Consider the following 20,668-nt stretch of genomic DNA (forward strand, 5'->3'; position numbering starts at 1 on the left):
ATTTTCTCCTCTGCCTGACTAAAAAAGTGAAAAGTAGAAAGTATAACAAAAATGGTTACCAAATGCACTCTTTCCTTAGGTTTCTAAGTTAGTCCATGATCTTAAGGTACAACTTATGAGTTATGACACAAGATATGCTGAAGTAAGATGTAGAGCTCGAGGATGTTTCATTTTGTGTGGATTAAAAACAATAAATTATAAAGTGGTGATATCTTATCTTTTGTTTCTCGAGTGAGTTATGCAATCTTTTCTTAAACCCTCGATGAACTTGGCATAAATTGAAATGCTATGGCAACTTTTAAATTGAGATTCTTCATGAATTTTTTGTTATTTCATGTTTTTTGCCCAATGTTTATAACGTTAAAACGAGAATTGTATTAAAAACATGAAGTGACGGAAAGTTGATGAAAAGTCCTACTTTTGATAGCATTTCTCAAATTTTCCTCTTAAATCTTTTTTCTTGTTTTTATTTTTCCTTGCTAGGTGGATCTTGGGATCCTCCAATAACATCCGTTCATGGTACATCGTGCGATTAGAAATCATTGTAAATTTTTTTATTTAAAATTGAATTAAAACAGTATATGATAAAAACTGATCGTACAATGTACAATGAATAGATGTGATTGAGATCCTAACAAAGAGAATCCGGCAAGAATCATTTCATAAAGAGGATCTGGCGAGGATCCTCTCCCTTTTCCTTGCTCTGCTTTAATCATTGGGTTTGGGACTGATTCTGTTTAATGTCGTGACGTAAATGATATCATCTCATTTGTTTTCTTTTGTATAATAATATGTAATTGGGTTCGCAAAAAGAGGTTTATGTGGTAAAATCGACGGTGTATGCAGTGGAATAAATAAAATAAGACACAAAATTTACGAGGTTTCTCTACAGTTAGTGTGACTAGAGTACGTCCTCGGGGCAGCGATGGTGCTTTCATTATAAATTAGAATAATAGAAGTACAAAAGTAACTTTTTCTATTATCTCATCTCTTTTTCCTCTCTTTTCTCTCTGCCTTTTCCGTGATGCTTCTATCCTCATTCGTATCTCTCCTCCTTCACCTCTCATTCATTTTATAAGCAAAGAGAATACTATTCACTTTACAAATTTTCTACAAATGAATAGTAAAAATACTGGGCATAAATAGTGACAAAACATTCATGTGGGCCATCCACATATCATTCATAACTCTCCTCCTTGGATGGTCACAAGTCTTCGATTGACTAGTTAAAATCTTGATCTGTTTTGGATGCTCCCCTAGATGAGTATCTCCCTCTGATTTCAAATCATTTAGGCTAATCGTTGATCATTCTGCTTCAGTCTCTTAGGAAGAAGAGTTGTGGAAAGAGGTGATTTACTTGTTGTTAACTTTCCACAGGCTTGTTCTTGAATTGGGTTGGGGGGCATTTTGCTAGACTTCCTCCAAATGTCTGAATTTACTACTTTTATCTGGAACTGAATTTGATTCAAGGGTGGTGAACATTTGATCTTGAATTGGACTTGTGATTTCTTCAAGGGTCGTCTAAGCTTGATTTTGAATGAATTTGGACTATAAGGAGCTTCATGTGGCAAGTAATCTTTGGCTTTGTCGAGATGAATCAGCACGTCTTTGTTGCACTTGTCTCCACATGCTTCAATGTATCATTTTTACTTGCCTTATCTGTTCTCCTTGCATAAGTGGTATTTTCCCCGGTTTTCCCCCATGCATGTGTGGCATCTTCTCTTGTAGTATTTGTTCATTAATGTTGGAGTGGAATGCAAACCTTGCATTTGAATGGTCCTTCACTTCTTAGTGATTCATCTATGCATGGCAACTTCAGTGTAAGAGCCAACAACAAACCAATTATTCTGTGGTGTTGATGACTTAAGACCCAACTCCATCAATAGTTGAAGATGAGTAATCGAGAGCAATTCTAGGTAAGCAATTAGGAAAGGTTTCAAGCAGTCAGTTCCTTACCGAAAGTTTGAGTTGAGGTTCCGACATATTGCTTTCTTTATCCTTATCTTTGCAGGTAAGAACAAAGACAAAGGAAAGGACAAGAAACTTGCATGATATGAGATACTCTTGCTCTTGTCCCTGATGATATGAGATAATCTTGCTCTGGTGTGACTAGTTTTGAAGAGGTATTCTCGGAGATGAAGAAAACTGGGCATTTCGAGATGCTTTGTTGAAGATGCATTCTCAGATATGAGGAAGAGTTAGGTATTCTTGCAAGTCTGTCTTGTTATGGAGAACGAAGGTCGACATATATAGAAATTTTTCAATAACAAGTAGTGATGTTGTGCCTTTACTCTTGTCAGCAACTGTGGTGTAATTAGAACAGTAAGATTTACGCTTTTTCAACTTTGTCAGAGATCTTTGACAAAGTTGCACGTGATATCCAAAAGACTGAGATTGCGTTTGAAAGGTACCAACAAACTTTATTCAGGAAAATCTAGCTTTTGAAATTCGAATAGCGGTGTCTCTTCGATCTTTGAACAAGTGGCTTTGTTGTCTCTTCTTTTATAGAGACACAATTGTGTTCAAGAGTATGCTCAGAAAGTTGTTGCCTGTAGAAATCTTCCCCTTCTTGCACTTTTGAGATTTTATTTGACCTCTTTTTTCCTTTATCATTTCTGAAAATGGCTTGCTCATCTAACATTTGCTTAGATTTGAGTCTTATGATTGATACAGACGAGCAGCGTCATGATAATATATGGCGCACGTCCTTCTTATCTTCTAATGGTCCTCTTACGGTTGGCAATTCTATGATAAAGAATAACATTAACTTTACAGTGGTAGCTAGGAATCTTCTCAATCCAAAGGATAACAAAATCCTTTCAAAACGGTATGATGAGTCGGCTGTTCAAGACTCATTGGCTCTCAGTGTTCAATGTGCGGGCTCTGTATCCAATATGGGCCAACATCTACTTGCTCAAACTCGCCAAGTTGAATCATTGATGGCTGAGGTGGTAAGTCCTAAGAATAGATCAGAGGGCTCAAGCACAAGAATGGAGTGTTACACGTGCTTGCAAATAATTACTCGACGAGCATAAAAAGAAAGCTCGACCAGCTACAGGAATCCTAAAGTTGGATTCAAAGTGATCATCAAAGGTTCATTGCTAGATTCTGAAGGCAACTGATGCTTTCTCCTTCTGGTGTTTTGCCAAGTACTGGGTGCCACATGATCAATCTCCAGTGTCTTTCCTTCTAGGGTACTGTCGAGTACTTAGGTTTCACATGAGCAACTTTTGTGAAGGCTTCATCCTGTTTGTTTGTTTTAACTCATGTATATGCACATATTTGTAATTTCTCAGAAGTATTAATAGATAAGTTTTATTTCATTCAATGTATTGTGCCAAATACAATAAAGTATATACTTCACGAAGATGTGGTACTTCTGGACCAAATATCAATTTATCTTTACTCTCACAAAGATAAATAATCGTTCTTAGTGTCTACATCATTTGAGTATTTGACTCATAATTTTCAATCCATATGATTCTTTAATATCATAAACAGCATGGATAAGATTCGTGTTGGCATATTGTTTAATCTGTAGTTCGAGACAATATTTCTCTCAACACTTTATAATCTTTCTAAACTATTCAGGAGTTCCAATTTAATATCAACTCTTGCAAAAGATTTTAGTATGTTGCAACAATATTATAATGAAAGTACTCACTAAGGCAATTTATACCATCCATTGATATTGAGTACATATTTTATGCTTACCGTTCCGAAGCTTACTTTAAGCAATTCGAATCCTTCAAGGATTTTCTACACTTCATGACATATTTTTCTTTGAAATTTATACAAAGCAATTTGCTCCCATGTATACTTGAGGGATTTACTTATGGAGATATAATGTGGGACGACTCACAACCCTTTGTATATAATTCTCCATTTTTGGCCAATAATTTTGTTAACAGAAAAAGAACGAGACTCAATATCAACACAGTTTATTGATGAATTTAGTAGTTACTTGTAGAAACCAAAATTACCATTGGTTATCATCAATCTGTGATCTCATATTCTCATGTGAATGTACATGCATAAAAGCTTTTCATTTCTTTTTGGATATCCATTGCCTCTTCAAGGGCATTACACTATCTTCTTCTAGGATAGTCATAATTTAGAGAATTCGGATCATAATCTCCTCTTGAGCATTATAGAGTTTGGATTTTAATCTCCAATTCCGGGAGTTAAGTCATTGGAACCTATACGTCTATCATGCTTCATGCATGAGATATCAACATTCCCATGTCCACTGATTATCCTTTTTGGGACATATATCCATGCAACGACTATCATACTTCTGGTACGTAACAGTTATGCTTTGGGAATGCAATAGTTCAGTACTGTCATATTCTTCTTCTTTTAAATGACTAAACTTTTGAGTTTGAAGGTCTGGCCACGTTTCAGGCGTGCAACAGATAAATCATTTACTGCCTCATTATATTGTCCAACAGAGACATTAATTCTTGTAGGCACATTTGCAGCAAGTATATGTGATTTCATCACCTTCGTTGCATCATTAAATGCATATGGCATTTGATTTGCATATCGTTGCATCATTTAACTATTCTCACTTCGTTTTTTTATTGATTGCTTCATGAATCAAAATAAGATAAATTCTCTTCGTTCTTCTGGAACGGTCTTTTCTCATCATTCTTCTGGAATGATATTTTCTTATCGTTCTTTTGGAACGAAATTATTTTCTCCCCCAAACGGCGGGAAAATTGTCTTATCAAAATGATAGTCCGCAAACCACGTGATAAACATATCCCCAATCAAGGGTTCTAAATATTGAATGATGGATGATGTTCAACATCAATGCCCAATTGGCGATAATGCCTCATTTCAGTACGTTGTGGCAGTACAATGGACACATAGATAACACAACAAAAAACTCGTAAATGTGTAATGTTTGGCTGGTTCTCAAACACGAGTTGTACTGAGAAGTATTGATGGTTGGTAACAAATTTCAACCGAACTAATATTGCATCATGTAAAATGACATGTCCCCATGTAGAAACTTGGCAATTTCATTTTCATGAGTAGAGCACAGGTAATCAATTTCATTCGCTTAATAAATACTTCTGCTAAACCATTTTGAGTATGAATATAAGGAACTTCTAGTCCTGATTTAATAATATGTAGACTGAGACTCTTATGGCTTTTATTACAATTAAGTTGAGGTACTATGACACTTCAAACTTACTGTACTCATCAATGAACTTCAAGTCCTGATCTTTTTGTATGACGAAACTTCAGGTTCAATCATTTTTATATGATGAGGATCAAGAAATTACAGGTTCTGATCTGATCAAGGAACTTCGGGTCCTTTATATACTCATCGTAACAAAAGAAGTACAAAAAATAAATTAAAGCAATAGGCGGTAATTCCAGCCATAGTGAATAAATTGTATACAAGTAAATAAAGCTTGTGACAAGGGCTTTAATTCAGCACCATTCACATAAATCAAAACTTAAAGCAGTAGGCAATAAAACCGTCTATGGTAAATAAATTGCTTTAAAGTAAATAGAGCTTGTGACCATTCACATAAATAAATACATATATATTTTCTTCTTTCTTTTCAAATGGTGTAACACCATCTAAAATGAAAAAAGCAGAATGATGCATCAGCACCATTTGAATGAAAAATAATAATGGAGCCAAAGTTTTTGAAATGTTGCAACATGTGAATGAATAAGAAAAATAATAATAATATTTTTCTTATTCATTTACATGTTGCAACATTCCAAAAACTTTGGCCCCATTATTATTTTTCATTCAAATGGTGCAGATGCATCATTCTGCTATTTTCATTTTTTAAATTTTTAAATTTTTTATTTCTTGCGTTTTCAAATGGTGCCGTGCATTATTGCCTTTTTTAGATGGTGCCATACATATTCCATAAACTTCCCCTCTTTTCTTTCTTTGTCTGTCTCTACAAATCTCGAAACTTAGGACCAGCTAGGTTGTTGTGGAGGTCACACAAAACTAATTCAATCCAAAAAGGCTACCAAAGACTGGCGTTGTTCTTGCATGGTCCAGAGAACATGGCATCGCAAAGCAAGAACCTCCTTACAAAGACATAGATGACAGTGGGGTTGACGGAGGCACAAGAGAGAGAGGCTTGTGTGGAGTCATTCTTGCCATCACCATCTCAAACAACCAAGTATTCATGGGAGTTATCGAGATCCGTAAAAAACGACGCGATCTGGGTTTCCAAGTCTGATGAGATTCTTCTGGATCTCTGGAAAACAGTTATCAGATACAAGTTTTCTTATCGCGTGACGACTACAAGTCGTTGTAAATTTCAATTCTTATCGAAATTCGATGGGGTGCTTCTGGTGCGGTGGGAGAGACGAAAAATGGACATACCTTTGCTTGTTTTGCTGTACCTTTGTTTGTCTGTAAGATCTCTCCATCTCTCTTGTCCACAAGAGAGATACGAGATTACAGGTCTAGCAGGGATAAAGATCAGCACATCAATAGTTAGAGTGATAAAAAGAAAAAGTGATAAAAGAAAGGTTGATGGATTTTTGGGACAAGATGATCTTCCCTGTTTGCAGTGTCTAGCTTGCCCTCTCTACCATGTGATTTTTTTGGTGCTCATTCTCAGAGCTAAACTGCTCATAATTCCTCAAGTTCGACTTGTGTTTATCCGAATTTATGGCGTTATGCTTTCCACTGACATGAGAGCATCTCGTGTTGATAACGTGTTATAAAATCGACGGTGTGTGCAGTGGAATAAATAAAACAAGACACATAATTTACGAGGTTCCTCTACAGTCAGTGTGACTGGAGTACGTCCTCGGGACAGTGGTAGTGCTTTCATTATAAATTAGAATAATAGAAGTACAAAAGTAACTCTCTCTATTATCTACTCTCATCTTCCTCTCTTCTCTTTTCCTCTTCCGTGCTGCTTCTATCCTCATTTGTATCTCTCATCCTTCTTCACCTCCCATTCATTTTATAAGCAAAGAGAATACTATTCACTTTACAAATTTTCCATAAATGAATAGTGAAAATACTATGCATAAATAGTAATAAAACATTCATGTGGGCCATCCACATATCATTCACAATAGTTTATATACATGTGAGTTGGGATTAGTGGAAGATTCCAAGGATCACGTGATTGTTCACGTGTGGGTTGTACAATCAGTAACCCGTGATTATGCAAGAAAATTCATGGGATTTGTGAGTAGCATTATTGTTTGTTGAGGAAGTGACGTTTTTCGGTTTTTGGTATCATGTAATATTATGTATATTATGACCCGTTTTCTTGTTTGATAAATATAAATAATTAAATTTTCGAGTAATGATATTCATATTATACTTTTATACCACATTTTTATGCTATCTTGGGTGGCATCTGATGTGGATAGCCACATCATTTGAAAAATTTGCAAAACCCAAGGAAGGAGCAAGACTCCTCGTATATCATAATCATCATTTAATTAACTAGTTTTTCTTAATTATTAGTTTATTAAATAATAAACTAAATTTAAAAATCAGATTAATTCAAATGATGTAGCTGTCCACATCAAATGTCATATAATATGGTATGAAAATGCAGTACAAAAACAAAGTATGAATAGCATTACTCTAAATTTTCTCTAATTTAATAGGTTAATTGTAAAAATAACCTTTAAATGACGATTAAGAAAGCAAACAACTTTCATTATTGGGTGGATGCAAGTATTTTTTTCAAAAATAACCCAAAAAAACAAAGAAGGAAATTATGAGGAGAAGCAAAACTTGCACAGACTTATCGCTAATGTTGGCAGAACTAAACGTGCAGATTACATTTTATAAACTAAATAATTCAAAATTTAATTATTTAATTATTAATTTAATATTGTTCAATATACTTATTTTTAAATAATAACATATTATTTAGTTTATAAATTTAATTTACATAGCACTAGGCAAGGCTTATTTATTAGGGATCAGGATCTTCTCGTGAGCGAAGAGTTAGGATTCTTTTAACCAAGCCCATCGGACCGTTAAAATTTTATCCAACGGCTACAATTATTATAACTTTAAAAGAGCATCTTGTTTGTAACTGTTGAATAAAATTTTAACTGTCTAATATATTTGATCAGGAGGATTCTCATCCTATTCAGGAAAGGATTCTGATCCATTTATTAGGAGCCTGCGGCAGCGGAGGCTTTCCCAACGCTATCATGTGAGGTACGGCTATCATTCATCATTGGCTGCTTTTCCATTCGCACGTTTGGGTTTGTACGGCCCGTTGCTGAAAACGAGGTGATAAAATAAAACTTGTGATATCATATTGTATGTCACTTAACTAAGAAATTAAAATAAAACTATGGCAATTTATTGAGAGATTATTTTAAATTTTTTTAGCTTCTCGTACCTCTTTTTTTGGTTAGTTACGGTATTAGCGAAGCCAACTTTTCATGTAAATGTAATCAACACAGGCTCTAGTACATAAACTCTAGTTGGCTAGAGCAATTTGCTATTCTTTTTGCACTAAATTTTTAGTTTTAATTTTTACATAGTTTTAATGAATTAGTGTAAATTATCTTATTGTTTAAGCATTTTTTTTTTGTGCACATCTTAATCATTTGTTAGATTACATGTTTTTAAAACTCTAACGTATAATATACATATATACGTAATTTTCATGGTTAATACACGTTATTTCACACATTTTCAATAATACATAATATTTTCACAAATTTTATGCGTTTTTATCATATTAATGACAAATATTAAAAACTAAACAAGGCCAATTTTTTAGGAAAGTTGTCGAAGTATACACATACGTATTTTTCACGTACTATATATATTTGTTTTGTATTTTACTAACTATAGTTGTAAGGAAAGATTTTGATTTTTGTGTCGTTAGAAAGGATTGCCATGCAGTTTTAGATCGAGAAAGGCAAAGTGCAGGTCATTCAGTTCATAAGAATCTCTTTACAGTGTCGACTTTAAGAGGTAGCAACTTGTGCCATTGCACAGGACCCCCACCTCCAACGAGCCCCCAACTTTTGACTGATATATGGTCAGATTAATTGAGTGAGGATTCTCGCGGCATCTTGTGAGGATTTCGAGGATCTTCAAATTACATTTGTTTATTGTACATTTTGTGGTCAGAAATTATTGTAAATATTTTTATTTAAAATTGAATATAAACAGTACCTGACGAAAATTGGTTGCACGATATACGATGAACAGATGTGATTGAAGGATCCTTAGGATCCTCACAAAAAGAATCCGGTGAGAATCCTCTGTCAGATTAATTAACTTTACGATTTGAATACTTTATTTCTTGCTTAGGTTGAGAGAATGGAGTAAGAGATAAAGAGCTTAAGGAAAGAATATGTGGATTTTCTATTTCAAAATTTTAATATCATTTGTTGATAAAAATCTGCCGTTGAATTTAGTGCTTTACTATATTATTCATCATTTTGTTTTGTAGGAAGGAAAGATTATTATTTTTTAAATATTAAAATTGAAAAAAAAAAACCTATATGAGTCAAATCTCATATTATGAAAGAGAGGAAAAAGTTGAAAATCGAGTGCGTGAACAAACAATCAAACTATGATTACCATACTTAATCAATTGAAAACAAATAAACACTACATAATTGCGAAGAAGACTACATAATGTGAAGAGATTACATCTTGACAAACTTATATCCAACTAAATTACAAAACACTGTATTTATAAAGAATTAAACCTAATCTTAATATCCAAATCCTTAACTTACAAGAAAACATTAAGAAACTAATACTAAATTACCCTTACACTAGTGTAGAAAATATCGTTTGTTTAGGTATTCCTCTTCATTTGTAAGTGAGAGGTCTTAGGTTCAATTCTCGCCAAAGGCGAATTTGAACCACATTATTACTAGCTCATTGTGAGGCTTAGCCTACTCTCCCATCCTTGGGTTAAGACCTTAAATTTTTAACCCAAAAAATTTAGGTTTTACTCGGAAACAATTTTTCTTCCCCAACTCTTTTGGGTAAATTTTTAGCCCGATATTGTTAAAGGATTAATTTAGGGTAATTCTTTCTTAAAGTAACTTTTTTTAAGAAAAAAATTATGCAGACTATCCTAATTTAATTTTATGAACATTTTAACCTAAAAATATTTAGATTCTGATAATTATTGAAAAATCACTAAACTGACACCATGAAACTCGTGGAACACTATGAAAGAATATGAAACACATAAAATAATTTTTTTTTAAATTACTTTAGCTGTTGGATTGAAATTTAGACCATTAGATCTTTTTTTTCTTTTTTTTTAACCATTGGATTTGATCATATTAGATCATATTAGATGATAACTGTTGGATTCAATGAATTTACAAATATAAAATTTGAAAAAAATACATATATATGGTGGGCCAACCTCACAAACCCAAGGGAAATCCTAGAGCAAGTTGAGGTAAGTTTAGAACCTAAAATTTGAGTTTTAGTTCAACGGTTAGGTCTTAGGTAGATAATATCGTTTGTTAAAAAAAAAAAAAAACTAATTAACTTTTCAAAGAGAGAGAGATTCTAAACTGATGAGGTCTTTTAAGTCAAAGATCTTGATTAAAAATTAAAAATCAACAACGTTTTAGTTAAAAAAATTAGTAGTTAAAGACCGAAACCTAATTTTCTCATAATAATTTCTTAGATCTAAATTATAATTCGCATTTTCTGATTCTTAAAAGTAAGTCTTAGACAAACAAAAACAGTAGAACCCGAAAAAGATTTTCAGCGACTTGCAACCCTAGTTCTCTTTCATTTAGCCTTGAGGTTGAACGTGCTGCATGTTTTGTTACAATCTCATTCTTTTCCATCACAAGATCTTGCTAATTTACTGGGTATTAAAAAGCATAATCTGTCTTTTGTAACAACAAAAAACAAACTACTATGGCTAGCTAGCTACTACAAAGTAAGGCATCTCGCACTTGACACTGTGCTTCATGCATGCATGTTGACGATTACAGCTCTGGTTCATCTCCCTAACTCATAATCCTTTATAAGGAAATGATTTTCGCACATTCTTATTTTCTATTTCTGCACACGTTAATGTATGAAAATTACTTCCGTTTTAAAATTTGTAGATAACAATATATATGAACTTCCAACCATAGGAAAAGAGAACAAGAGATGAAATTTAGGTTAACCCATTTATCATATATAGCCCAAGCTTGTTCACATTAATTAAGGAACTTTTTAGCTTACATTTGTTCATTATTCACATTAAACGTACTACCTGATTACCCTGTATTTATGTTTTTTTTTTTTTTTTGGTTGGACAAACAATATTATCTACACTAAGGAGAGGGGATATGGTTAGCCTCACACTGAGCTAACAATAATGTGGTTCAAATTCGTCTTTAGAGATAATCAAACCTAAGTCATCTCACTTACAAGTAAAGAAGAATACCACTAAACTGTAATACTAAGTGGAACGTTGTTCTTATACCATGAAAAAATTGTGATTTGCATTGATTTCATTAGTATAACAGTGTACAATATATATAGTTACATCATGATTAGAAAACTATTTGAGCAAAATACAAAAAACTACCTCAACTATTAGTGTCACGACACTTTCATACCTTATCTTTTAAAATTAACAATGTCATACATCATCTTTAGAATTTGTGTCAATGTTATACCTTCCGTTAGTTTAGCCGTTTATTTCTCAGTTAAATACTGACATGGCTTGATCTGGGACCCATTTTTTATTAAAAAATTATTAAAAACAAAAAAAAATTCATTTAATATTATTTAATTATTTAAATAATTAAAAAAAATACATAAAAAAATAAAAAATAAACCTCCCTTTCGTCCCTCCCTCCTCTCTCTCTTCCCCCCCATCTTCCTGCAACCCCAGAAAGAAGAAGAGGAAGAAGAAGAAGAAGAGAAAGTAAAAAAAAAAAAAAAAAAAAAAGCCCCAAACCAAACCCAGTTTGTCCCCCCACCACAAACGCAACCTCCTGCAACCCAGAAAGAAAAAGGAGGAAGAAGAAGGAAAAAAAAAAAAAAAAAACCCCAACCCAACCCGAAGGAGGAGGAGGAGGAAGAAGAAGAAGAAGAAGAAGAAGAAGAAGAAAAGAAGAAGAAGAAGAGAGACAAAAAAAAAAAAAAAAAAAAGGGAAAACTCGTCCTCCCTTCCCCCCCTCCAAAAAAAGGAAGAAGAAGGAAGGAAAAAATAAATAAATAAATAAAAGAAAGAAGGGAAAACTCAGTTCGTCCCCCCTCCCCCACACACATACCCACCTTGCAAAAGAAAAACAAGAAGAAATAAAAAAAATAAAAAAAAACCCAATTCGTTCGCCTCTGCCACACCCACCTTTTTCCCTCCACACCCATTTCCCCCCATTTTCTCCACGCCTAGGTTCTCAACCTTCGAAATCGGCCTAGCGAAGGTTTCCCGATTCCACCTCAACGGATCCGGGTTTTTTTTTTCTTTTGGATTGCAGGTAATGGGTGCGAGGTTGGGTGCAGAGGGTGGGTGCAGAGAGTGGGTGCGAGGAGAAAAGGGGGTGGGGAGCAGGGAAAATAAATTGGTTTTTTTTTTTTCTCTTCTTTTTTTCTGGGTTGCAGTTGCAGAAAGGGGAAGAAGATAAAGATGGGGAGAAGAAAGAGAAGGGGGGAAGGTTTTTTTTTTTTTTTTTTAAATAACTTTTCTTTATTATTTTAATATTTAAATAATATCAAATATTTTTTTTAAATAAAAAATGAGTCCCGGATCAAGCCACATCAGCATTTAACTGAGAAATAAACGGCCAAGCTAACGGAGGGTATAACATTGACACAAATTCGTAAGATGAGGTATGACATTGTCAATTTTAAAAGATGAGGTATGAAAGTGTCGTGACACCAATAGTTGAGGTAGTTTTTTGTACTTTACCCAAACTATTTTTTATGCATCTTAGAAACTTAAGGATCAGGACTTCAAGAATTATATGCGCACTTGTGGGCATTCCTATAACAAATTCAAACTATAGTACGAGGGTTGGGTAAGAGTGAGGATTCCTTGCTGGATCCTCTTTACGGGGATCCTGAGAATCCTTCAATTACATCCGTTCATATTATATTGTGCAGCCAGTTTTTATCAGGTGTTGTTTATGTTCAATTTTAAATAAAAAAATTGCAATGATTTATGACCGCACGATGTACTATGAACGGATGTGATTGGATAATCCTCAGGATCCGCACAAATAAGATCCAACCAGGATCCTATTGGGGTTGGGTAATAGCTAGCTACAACATTGCATTTGAGGTCTCGAGTTTAACTTTCTTTTTCTTCAATATTCTTTACACAACACATGGCTACTTTTCATATGACTAAAATCGCTTTTAATGTAAATATTTTTGAAACCGAAAATTAATTTCTTCAAAAGTGCTTTTAGATTTTAAAAAACATTTTTAAACAAGTCCAAAAATGTTATGATGCTCCACGATATGAGATAAGACAAAATTTTCACTGTTGAATCTTAATTTTGTCCATTTAAACAAAAAAAATTAACGATTAAAACACCAAGATTATCATATACTCATAAGCACTTTAGAAAATTCCTTAAAACAAAAGAAATTTTTCTTAATTATTTTTTAACCAAATTTGAAGCTCACCGCTCGAGATTATATCTAGGTAGGTTTTTTAGGTAGGAAAGTAGGAAGTTTGTTGCTACTGAAATTTTTAGGGACTTTCCAAAAATTGATGGACTGCCACCCACGCGCTCATTCAAACTGCGAGTGATGTAAGCGTCTAAGTATGGCAGATATATAAACCACTCTCCCTAATGAAAGTTGCAACGCTCGCTCTACAAACAAGAGACAAAACACCATTTCTCCATGGGGCAATGGTAGGCGCGTCAGATGCAGTTTCCTGTGGGGAAAGTGAGAAAGGAGAGCCTTATCGTAACAGGCAAGTCATTGGAATTATAAAAACTGAACTTTTCCCCTTGGGCACTGGCGCAGGAGGGTATCCAATGACGGGGGGCATCTCTCGGCTTTTAGCTCTCTTCAATTCTTATCGCGATACGAGAATACTCTTACTCACGTTTTTTTATTTTTCATTTTTCTTTTAGATATTGTTATTCGCTACCTTTTTTTAGATTTTACACATCACCTATTAACTTTTGTCACTTAATCATTTTTAATTCTTCTGATTCGACAATCTAAAAGTAAAAATGCTGCTTATAAGGTAAAAATATATGTTTAGATAAAACCATAATTTTTTTTTCGAGTTACGTCTATTGGTCAGACAGACACACAAATAACAATCCTCAAAGTTGATGAGGAGTTCCTCTTCCAAACACTTTGAAGCCTATTCACATAACTTCGTATTTACGATTGGAACTACTTATATTATAAATCACTTTTTAAAGATCATTTTTACAAAAAAAAAATAATTAAAAATAAATACCGTTAATCATCACTCCACAAAAAATGAGAGGATTATTCAAGAATGACGTTGAAAGCACTCATCATGCCAGTAATTTTAGACCAAATTTCATGTTTCTATGGCCTTGATTATATGAAAAATTATCATGAAATATGAACCCAATTTACTTTTTGAATTTTATATTCTATTTTGATTATTTGATTCGGAAAAGGATCATCGTCGGATTCTTTTTTTGAGAATCCTAGGGATTCCGTGATCGTGACCGTTTATCATACATCGTGTGGTTAGAAATCATTTCAAAATTTAAAATTCAAAATTAAATATAAATAGTACCTAATGAAAACTAAATGCACGATGTATGATGAACAATCACGATCACGAGATCCCTAAGATCCCTAGAAAAATGATCCTACAAGGATCTATTTCCATTTGATTCGATAATATGCAATGTTCTAAAGATTATAGCCCAAGGCCGCCTAGGCATTTGGAAGTTGGCTTTTGGAAGTTAGATTCGATGGTGACTTCGTAAAGAGATCAATGAGGCTGTCTTGCGATTTGCTATGCTTGAATTCGGTTTTGTGATGCTCTAGCAGCTGATGCAAGAAGAAAAACTTCAACACAAGGTGCCGGATTGTCTTCATAGATCATTGTTGGAATATCAACGATGGATGAAAAATTGCATGTGCTTCCAAGATGCTAAATAATGCCCCTCAACTAAAAGCATTCATGTGTGGCTTCATGTAGGGCTAGAGTTTCAACATGGTTCAACGATGTTGCAACTAAGCTCCTTGGTCTGCTTGGTTGACGTCTAAGATGTTACGGTACTCCCAATAGTAAAGACATAATCTATTTGAGAATGTGCCTTGTACGCCGGAGAACGGAGTGCCATTGGAGGTGGTGTCTGCTGACAACGGGGCTGAACACATAGCTTAGGGTCGTTGTTCTTAAGCTCGAACTCGGTCAATGGGTAAAAGAGGAGTCCCCGTCCACTTCAACGTAGGAGAGCCTCAACACCGGTGAGTTCGAGGTTGTCGTGGTTTGCATCTAAGGTTGCAAACATCATACTCGAGGTCGGTATGGTCACAGTGGACGTTGACGAATGGAAAAACACAGAGAAGTTATCAATTCTAGATAGCTGTTCAATCCGGGTCAAATTCTTTAGGAATCTGTTGAACTTGGTCGTCGGAGATGCCCACCGTCGTAGGAGGTGAGTCGAATTTCTCTGGAATCCTTCTTTCGAGATGGCGATGAGATATGTGAGGCAGACAACATCGAAATGATGTATCGCAGACCTAGGAAGGAAGATGACATTGAAACGATGTCTTTTCTAGCTAGGATTAGGGTCTGGACATGATGACTCAGGTTGGCTCAAAGCTGGCACGACTTCAGGCCGTGGCTTCTGCGCAAGTTAGAGTTTTGAAAATACCCTTTTCTTTTTCGTTTCTCACGCACGCAGAGAAACAAGCAATTATCATTGTACAATGTTCTACAAAGCGTTAGGTGCTAGTCGAGTAGAAAGAGCAGAGGCCTATTGCCTAAGCATTTAGGAGGGGGCCAAGGTTTTTTTTTTAATTTTAATTAATTTTTTAATAATATATAAATAAATGTCTACTTATACTAAAAAAATACATAATTATACCGAAATAGATCAATTGCAAAATAGAATGACATATAAATTATATAGTACTAGAACATATTCGAAAGCATAGGAAACAAACATATAATTACTATTCAGTCCAAGAATTTAACAAGTTTCTTACTATTTATTGAAAAAATAAAATGCAAAATTAAAGGAATCTATTATATGTCTAAGTGAAAGTCACAACCTAGGTGTGCTATGCACCCATTCTTGTTTTTTAAATGCTTAGGAATTAATTACGGTGATGGTTAGCCGCCTAGTGCTTCCTAACCAACTTCTAGGAGAAACATAATTGACTGTGTTGATCTTGGTAGCTATGTTGCCACCCACGACATTTAAAGAACAATAATTCAGGCAAGATAAGGGCAATGCCCTCACCCCGCAAAGAAACTCCCATCCTAAGACCACAAATTATCGAGTTACGCCCTAGGTGGAGACTTTAAGAACACTATGTTATACATTAATTTATTAGGGCTAAAAAGAACCGTGTAAAAATGATCTTCGCACTTCATGATCCGTATATCACGTAAACATGCAAAGAGTTTTAAGCCAATGATAATATCAAAATAATTCAAAAAGACAACACTAGTGATGGAGGGTCTGCATTTGACCCGGCTTCTCTGCCTTCCACTTCCCATACACTCTCATTCCTTCTTATTTTGTGCGGTCACAGTTAGGCCACGTCAACATTTTATATTGATTTTTTTTTTATAGAGATAATAAGATAAAAAGCAATAGTAATATAAAATGTTGACGTGACTTAACTGTGACCACACAAATAGAAAGAGATGAAAGTGTATGGGAAGTGGAAGGGCAGAGAAGCCAGATCTATGCATTTTCCCCTTTTTTTTTCCCGTCATTTATTGCGCACTTTAACATTAATTGCATTCTTCTAGGACAATATTATCATCATCAAATGTTGAAAAACCGATTGTGCCGAATAAGTCTTCATACTCAACTTTTCTTTTCTAATTTTATCCCTAAAAAAGAAATATACAAATTTGAGTCTAAATTTCATTTTTGCTTTCCTATCTTTACCAAACATAGTAATAGGAAAATGTATCTCTCATCCCATAGAAAATGATATGAGAAAGTATTTCACATGAATTCCTTTTTGCATACCAAATGCACCTTAATTGGGAAAATAAAGGAAACGAAGGGAATAAGAGTAACTAGCCCCCTTAGTTGATTTAATTTTCTAGTTTCAAGTATTTGATTATAGATTTGAACGAGAAACTTGTAAATAAACAAAGTTTCTCATTCCAATAAAAAAGAAAAAGGTTATTTATTCAAATTGTATTGCTTTCCTAGTTTAGAAAAAATAATAATAAAAAAAAACTAACCTATAAACTACTTCAAATGTTTTTTTTTTTTTTGACAAATGATATTATCTAACCTAAGGGAAAGGAGGAGTGCTTAACCTCACAATGAGCTCACAACTTTTCTTCTTTTAAAAATATATTTTTTTAATACAAATTCCCTATATTCCAAATTAAAATCGTGACCTCTATACTAAGAAGAAAAACGACTACTTTTGTAAAAAAAATTTAAGGGTAATTTTAAAATTTTATTTTATTTAATGAAGATTTTTTTACAGAATAATCAAAATAATCGATGATGAATAAACTTAAGAACCATTCTTATCGATTATAAATCTCACAAATCATAGTAATGAGTTATACTAATTGCATTTTTTTTTTTTGATAAAAAAACCAAAGAAAAATGAAAACAAAGTAGAATAAGAGATTTTGGAGAGAGAAAATGAAATTGAAAAGGATGGAGAGAGGAGAGAAGTAGAGTGGGTCTGAATTCTCCCAACTCCAACCCTGCCCTTTCTTTCCCTTTCCTTCTTCAACTCTACTAGTCTCTCTCTCTCTCTCTCTCTCTCTCTCTCTCTCTCTCTCTCGGCATTGCCACTTACAAATACCCTCCCACTCACCCTTGCTTTGCCTTCCTTTCCGATTTTCCCATTTCCCCCATTTTTCCCAGTTTTCCGTTCTCTCTCTCTCTCTCTGTCTCTCTCTCACCTTCAATGAGTTGAACAAACAATTTCACCAGGGAAGAAATAAGAATAGCAGGAAATGGGCAAGTACATGAGGAAGTCCAAGCCCACAGGGGAAGTAGCAATCATGGAAGTCTCACACTCCCAACCCTCTCTTGGGGTTCGCACCCGAGCCAAAACCCTAGCTCTCCAGAGGTCGTCGGCTCAACCTGTCACCTCCGCCTCCTATCTCCAGCTCCGCAGCCGCCGACTCGAGAAGCCCCCGATTCTTATGACCAAGCGGCTCGAGCCCAGAAGGCAGAAACCCAAGGCTGCTCCTAATTCCAGGGCAAGTTCGAGGCTTGGGGTCGAGTCTCGGTGCCAAAAGGCTGAGGCATCTGAGGAAACGGCAGCGAAAGAGGAAGAGGACCGAGGACAGAATGAGCAGGGTAACACCAACAACAACGAAAATGCTGATTTGGGTGTCGAAGAAGCTTCGTTTGGAGAGAATGTGCTTGAGTTTGAAGGTAGAGAGAGGTGGGTTTTCTCGGTTTTCTTATTTTAGTTTTAATTTTCTGCGAAACCTCATCGTTCTGTCTTTTTTTTTTTTTTTTTTTTTTGTTTCTCGGGGGGGGGGGGGGTACTTCAAGAACAAAAAAGTTGGACATCTGTTTGGTTTCTGAGAAATTGAATGGAGATTTTGGGGGTTTTCAATGTTTTGGTTAGGGTTTTGGGGGTTTTCAATGTTTTGGTTAGGGGAAAGTGGATAATTTTAGTGAATTGAAAATTTGTGCAACCAATTGCTGCTGTTTAGTTTTTATTGGACCTCCTAGTTTTAGGGTTTTCTCTCAAATTTTTAGGGCTCCGAATGAGAGATAGATTTAATACTTAGGGTTTCTTAAAAATTTCATTTGGGGAAATGATAATTTAGCATTTTGTTCTAAATTCTTCTTTAAATCGCTGTATTCTGTTTGGATGCTAAGAAAATGAATTTGTCTACTGGATAAAGTTGGCTTGGAAGTTGGGTTTTTCTGTTTTCTTTCATGCACCGTTTGGTTACTGTGAAATTGTAAGAAAGAGAAAGAAATGGATAACTACAAATTCTGGTCTACTCGGATTAAGAACCTGCAAAGGCAATCTTTCATAAAACTGAGATTAATAGAACTACTTGTTTAGCATCAGGTCATTGTTCTATCTGACAAAACCAAAACTAATTTTTAGAAATTTAGAATTTTTGGAAAATACATTTGAAACACTCTTTGTTATATTTTCTCAGAACAGTGCAACTCTAAAGTTTTCTTGAAGCATTTTGAGTGAAAAATTTCTCACCAAATATGTAGTAGCATAGTGATTTGTCAAATAAATGTAGTAGGATAGTGATATGTAGTAGCATAGAGTTAGAGTCTTCATTAAATGATTTGTCAGTTGAAACATTTTGAGTGAAAAATTTCTCACCCGATATGTAGTAGCATAGTGTGTTAAGTAATTACTGTTTCTGATTGAGTCAGAAAATAAAAGAAAGGATGCTAATGTTACTTCATGGTCGATTCTTTTTGTCAATGATATTGCATGAATCTTTCTCATAGTTAACAACATTTGAGATGCAAAACTTGTATATTGAGACAGCAAACAACAGAAAGGATAATAATGTTACTCTGCGGTGTGTTATTTTTGTTAATAATAACATCATTGCATTATCCTTGTCTATAAGTTAACAACATTTGAGATGCAAAACTTGTATTTCTTTTACAGACAAATTACTGCGTCATCATCTAAGCGAAGTTTAGCTTGGGTTACATTTTCCTCCTTGTTCTATCTAATGGGTTTGATCTTCTTTATGACAGAACCACAAGGGAGTCCACGCCGTGTAGCTTGATACGGGATCCAGACACCATCAGAACCCCTGGTTCTACTACCAGGCCCACTAATTCAGCTGAAGCTAATCGGAGAATACAGAACTCGTCGCAGAGGCACATACCCACAGCACATGATATGAATGAGTTCTTTGCTGGTGCTGAAGAAGAGATGCAAAAGAAATTCGTTGAGAAGTACGTTATTCATTACTCTTTAACTAGTTTCAAGTTTAGGCTAGACTTTTTATCACTCCTCATATATGCTAAATACAACCTTGATTTATATCCTCACAAATGATATCATATTTCTACTGTGGGTTTATATGCAGATACAACTTTGACCCTGTGAATGACAAGCCACTCCCCGGGCGTTATGAATGGGAAAAGGTGGATCCGTAGAAGACACTAGCATATCCGTCAGGACTTCCTTTCCGGCACATTCTTGGTTGATCTCGGGCTAACTAGCAGGGTTTAGGTTTTTAGTAGTTGCGGTGATGGTTGCTATTTCTATTTTCCATCACCCTTCTTTTACTTGTAAAGAAGTAGGAGTGGCAAAGATGTGTAGACTAATGATCTGTAACATAACAGGTTCTGTGAGTACACAACAAATACAAATCAAAGAGTTCCTTGTCTAACAGATCATCTCAGGGAGAGGAAGGGAAAGAGGGTTTGAGATGCAGGGTTAGGTAGGGTTAGGGTTAAGTCAATTAGGTCAGTCGGTCTATGTGGTACAGAAAGTTCAATGTCTATACTTGTACTGATGCAAACTTTAGGAAACTGTTGGAATAAACATGACCCTTTTCCCCTCTTCCCA

General features: G+C 34.7%; 1 protein-coding gene and 1 long non-coding RNA gene across 2 annotated transcripts; one reads left to right on the plus strand and one right to left on the minus strand.

Moving 5' to 3' along the window:
• Positions 1–5,385: 5,385 nt before the first annotated feature.
• Positions 5,386–7,105, minus strand: LOC103963510. Its single transcript, XR_669741.3, has 2 exons — positions 6,371–7,105; positions 5,386–6,242 (listed from the first exon to the last, which is right to left on the minus strand). It is a non-coding gene; the product is annotated as an uncharacterized LOC103963510 (long non-coding RNA).
• Positions 7,106–18,023: 10,918 nt separating this feature from the next.
• Positions 18,024–20,666, plus strand: LOC103963509 (cyclin-dependent kinase inhibitor 5). Its single transcript, XM_048579552.1, has 3 exons — positions 18,024–18,538; positions 19,846–20,049; positions 20,184–20,666. Exons 1-3 carry the CDS (start codon positions 18,102–18,104, stop codon positions 20,251–20,253), a joined length of 711 nt encoding a protein of 236 aa, XP_048435509.1. The 5' UTR covers positions 18,024–18,101; the 3' UTR covers positions 20,254–20,666.
• Positions 20,667–20,668: the final 2 nt, after the last annotated feature.

The sequence above is a fragment of a genome, unplaced genomic scaffold, assembly GCF_019419815.1.
Source record: "Pyrus x bretschneideri cultivar Hongxiangsu unplaced genomic scaffold, Pyrus_bretschneideri_v1 Contig14, whole genome shotgun sequence".
In the NCBI taxonomy this organism is placed as follows: domain Eukaryota; kingdom Viridiplantae; phylum Streptophyta; class Magnoliopsida; order Rosales; family Rosaceae; genus Pyrus; species Pyrus x bretschneideri.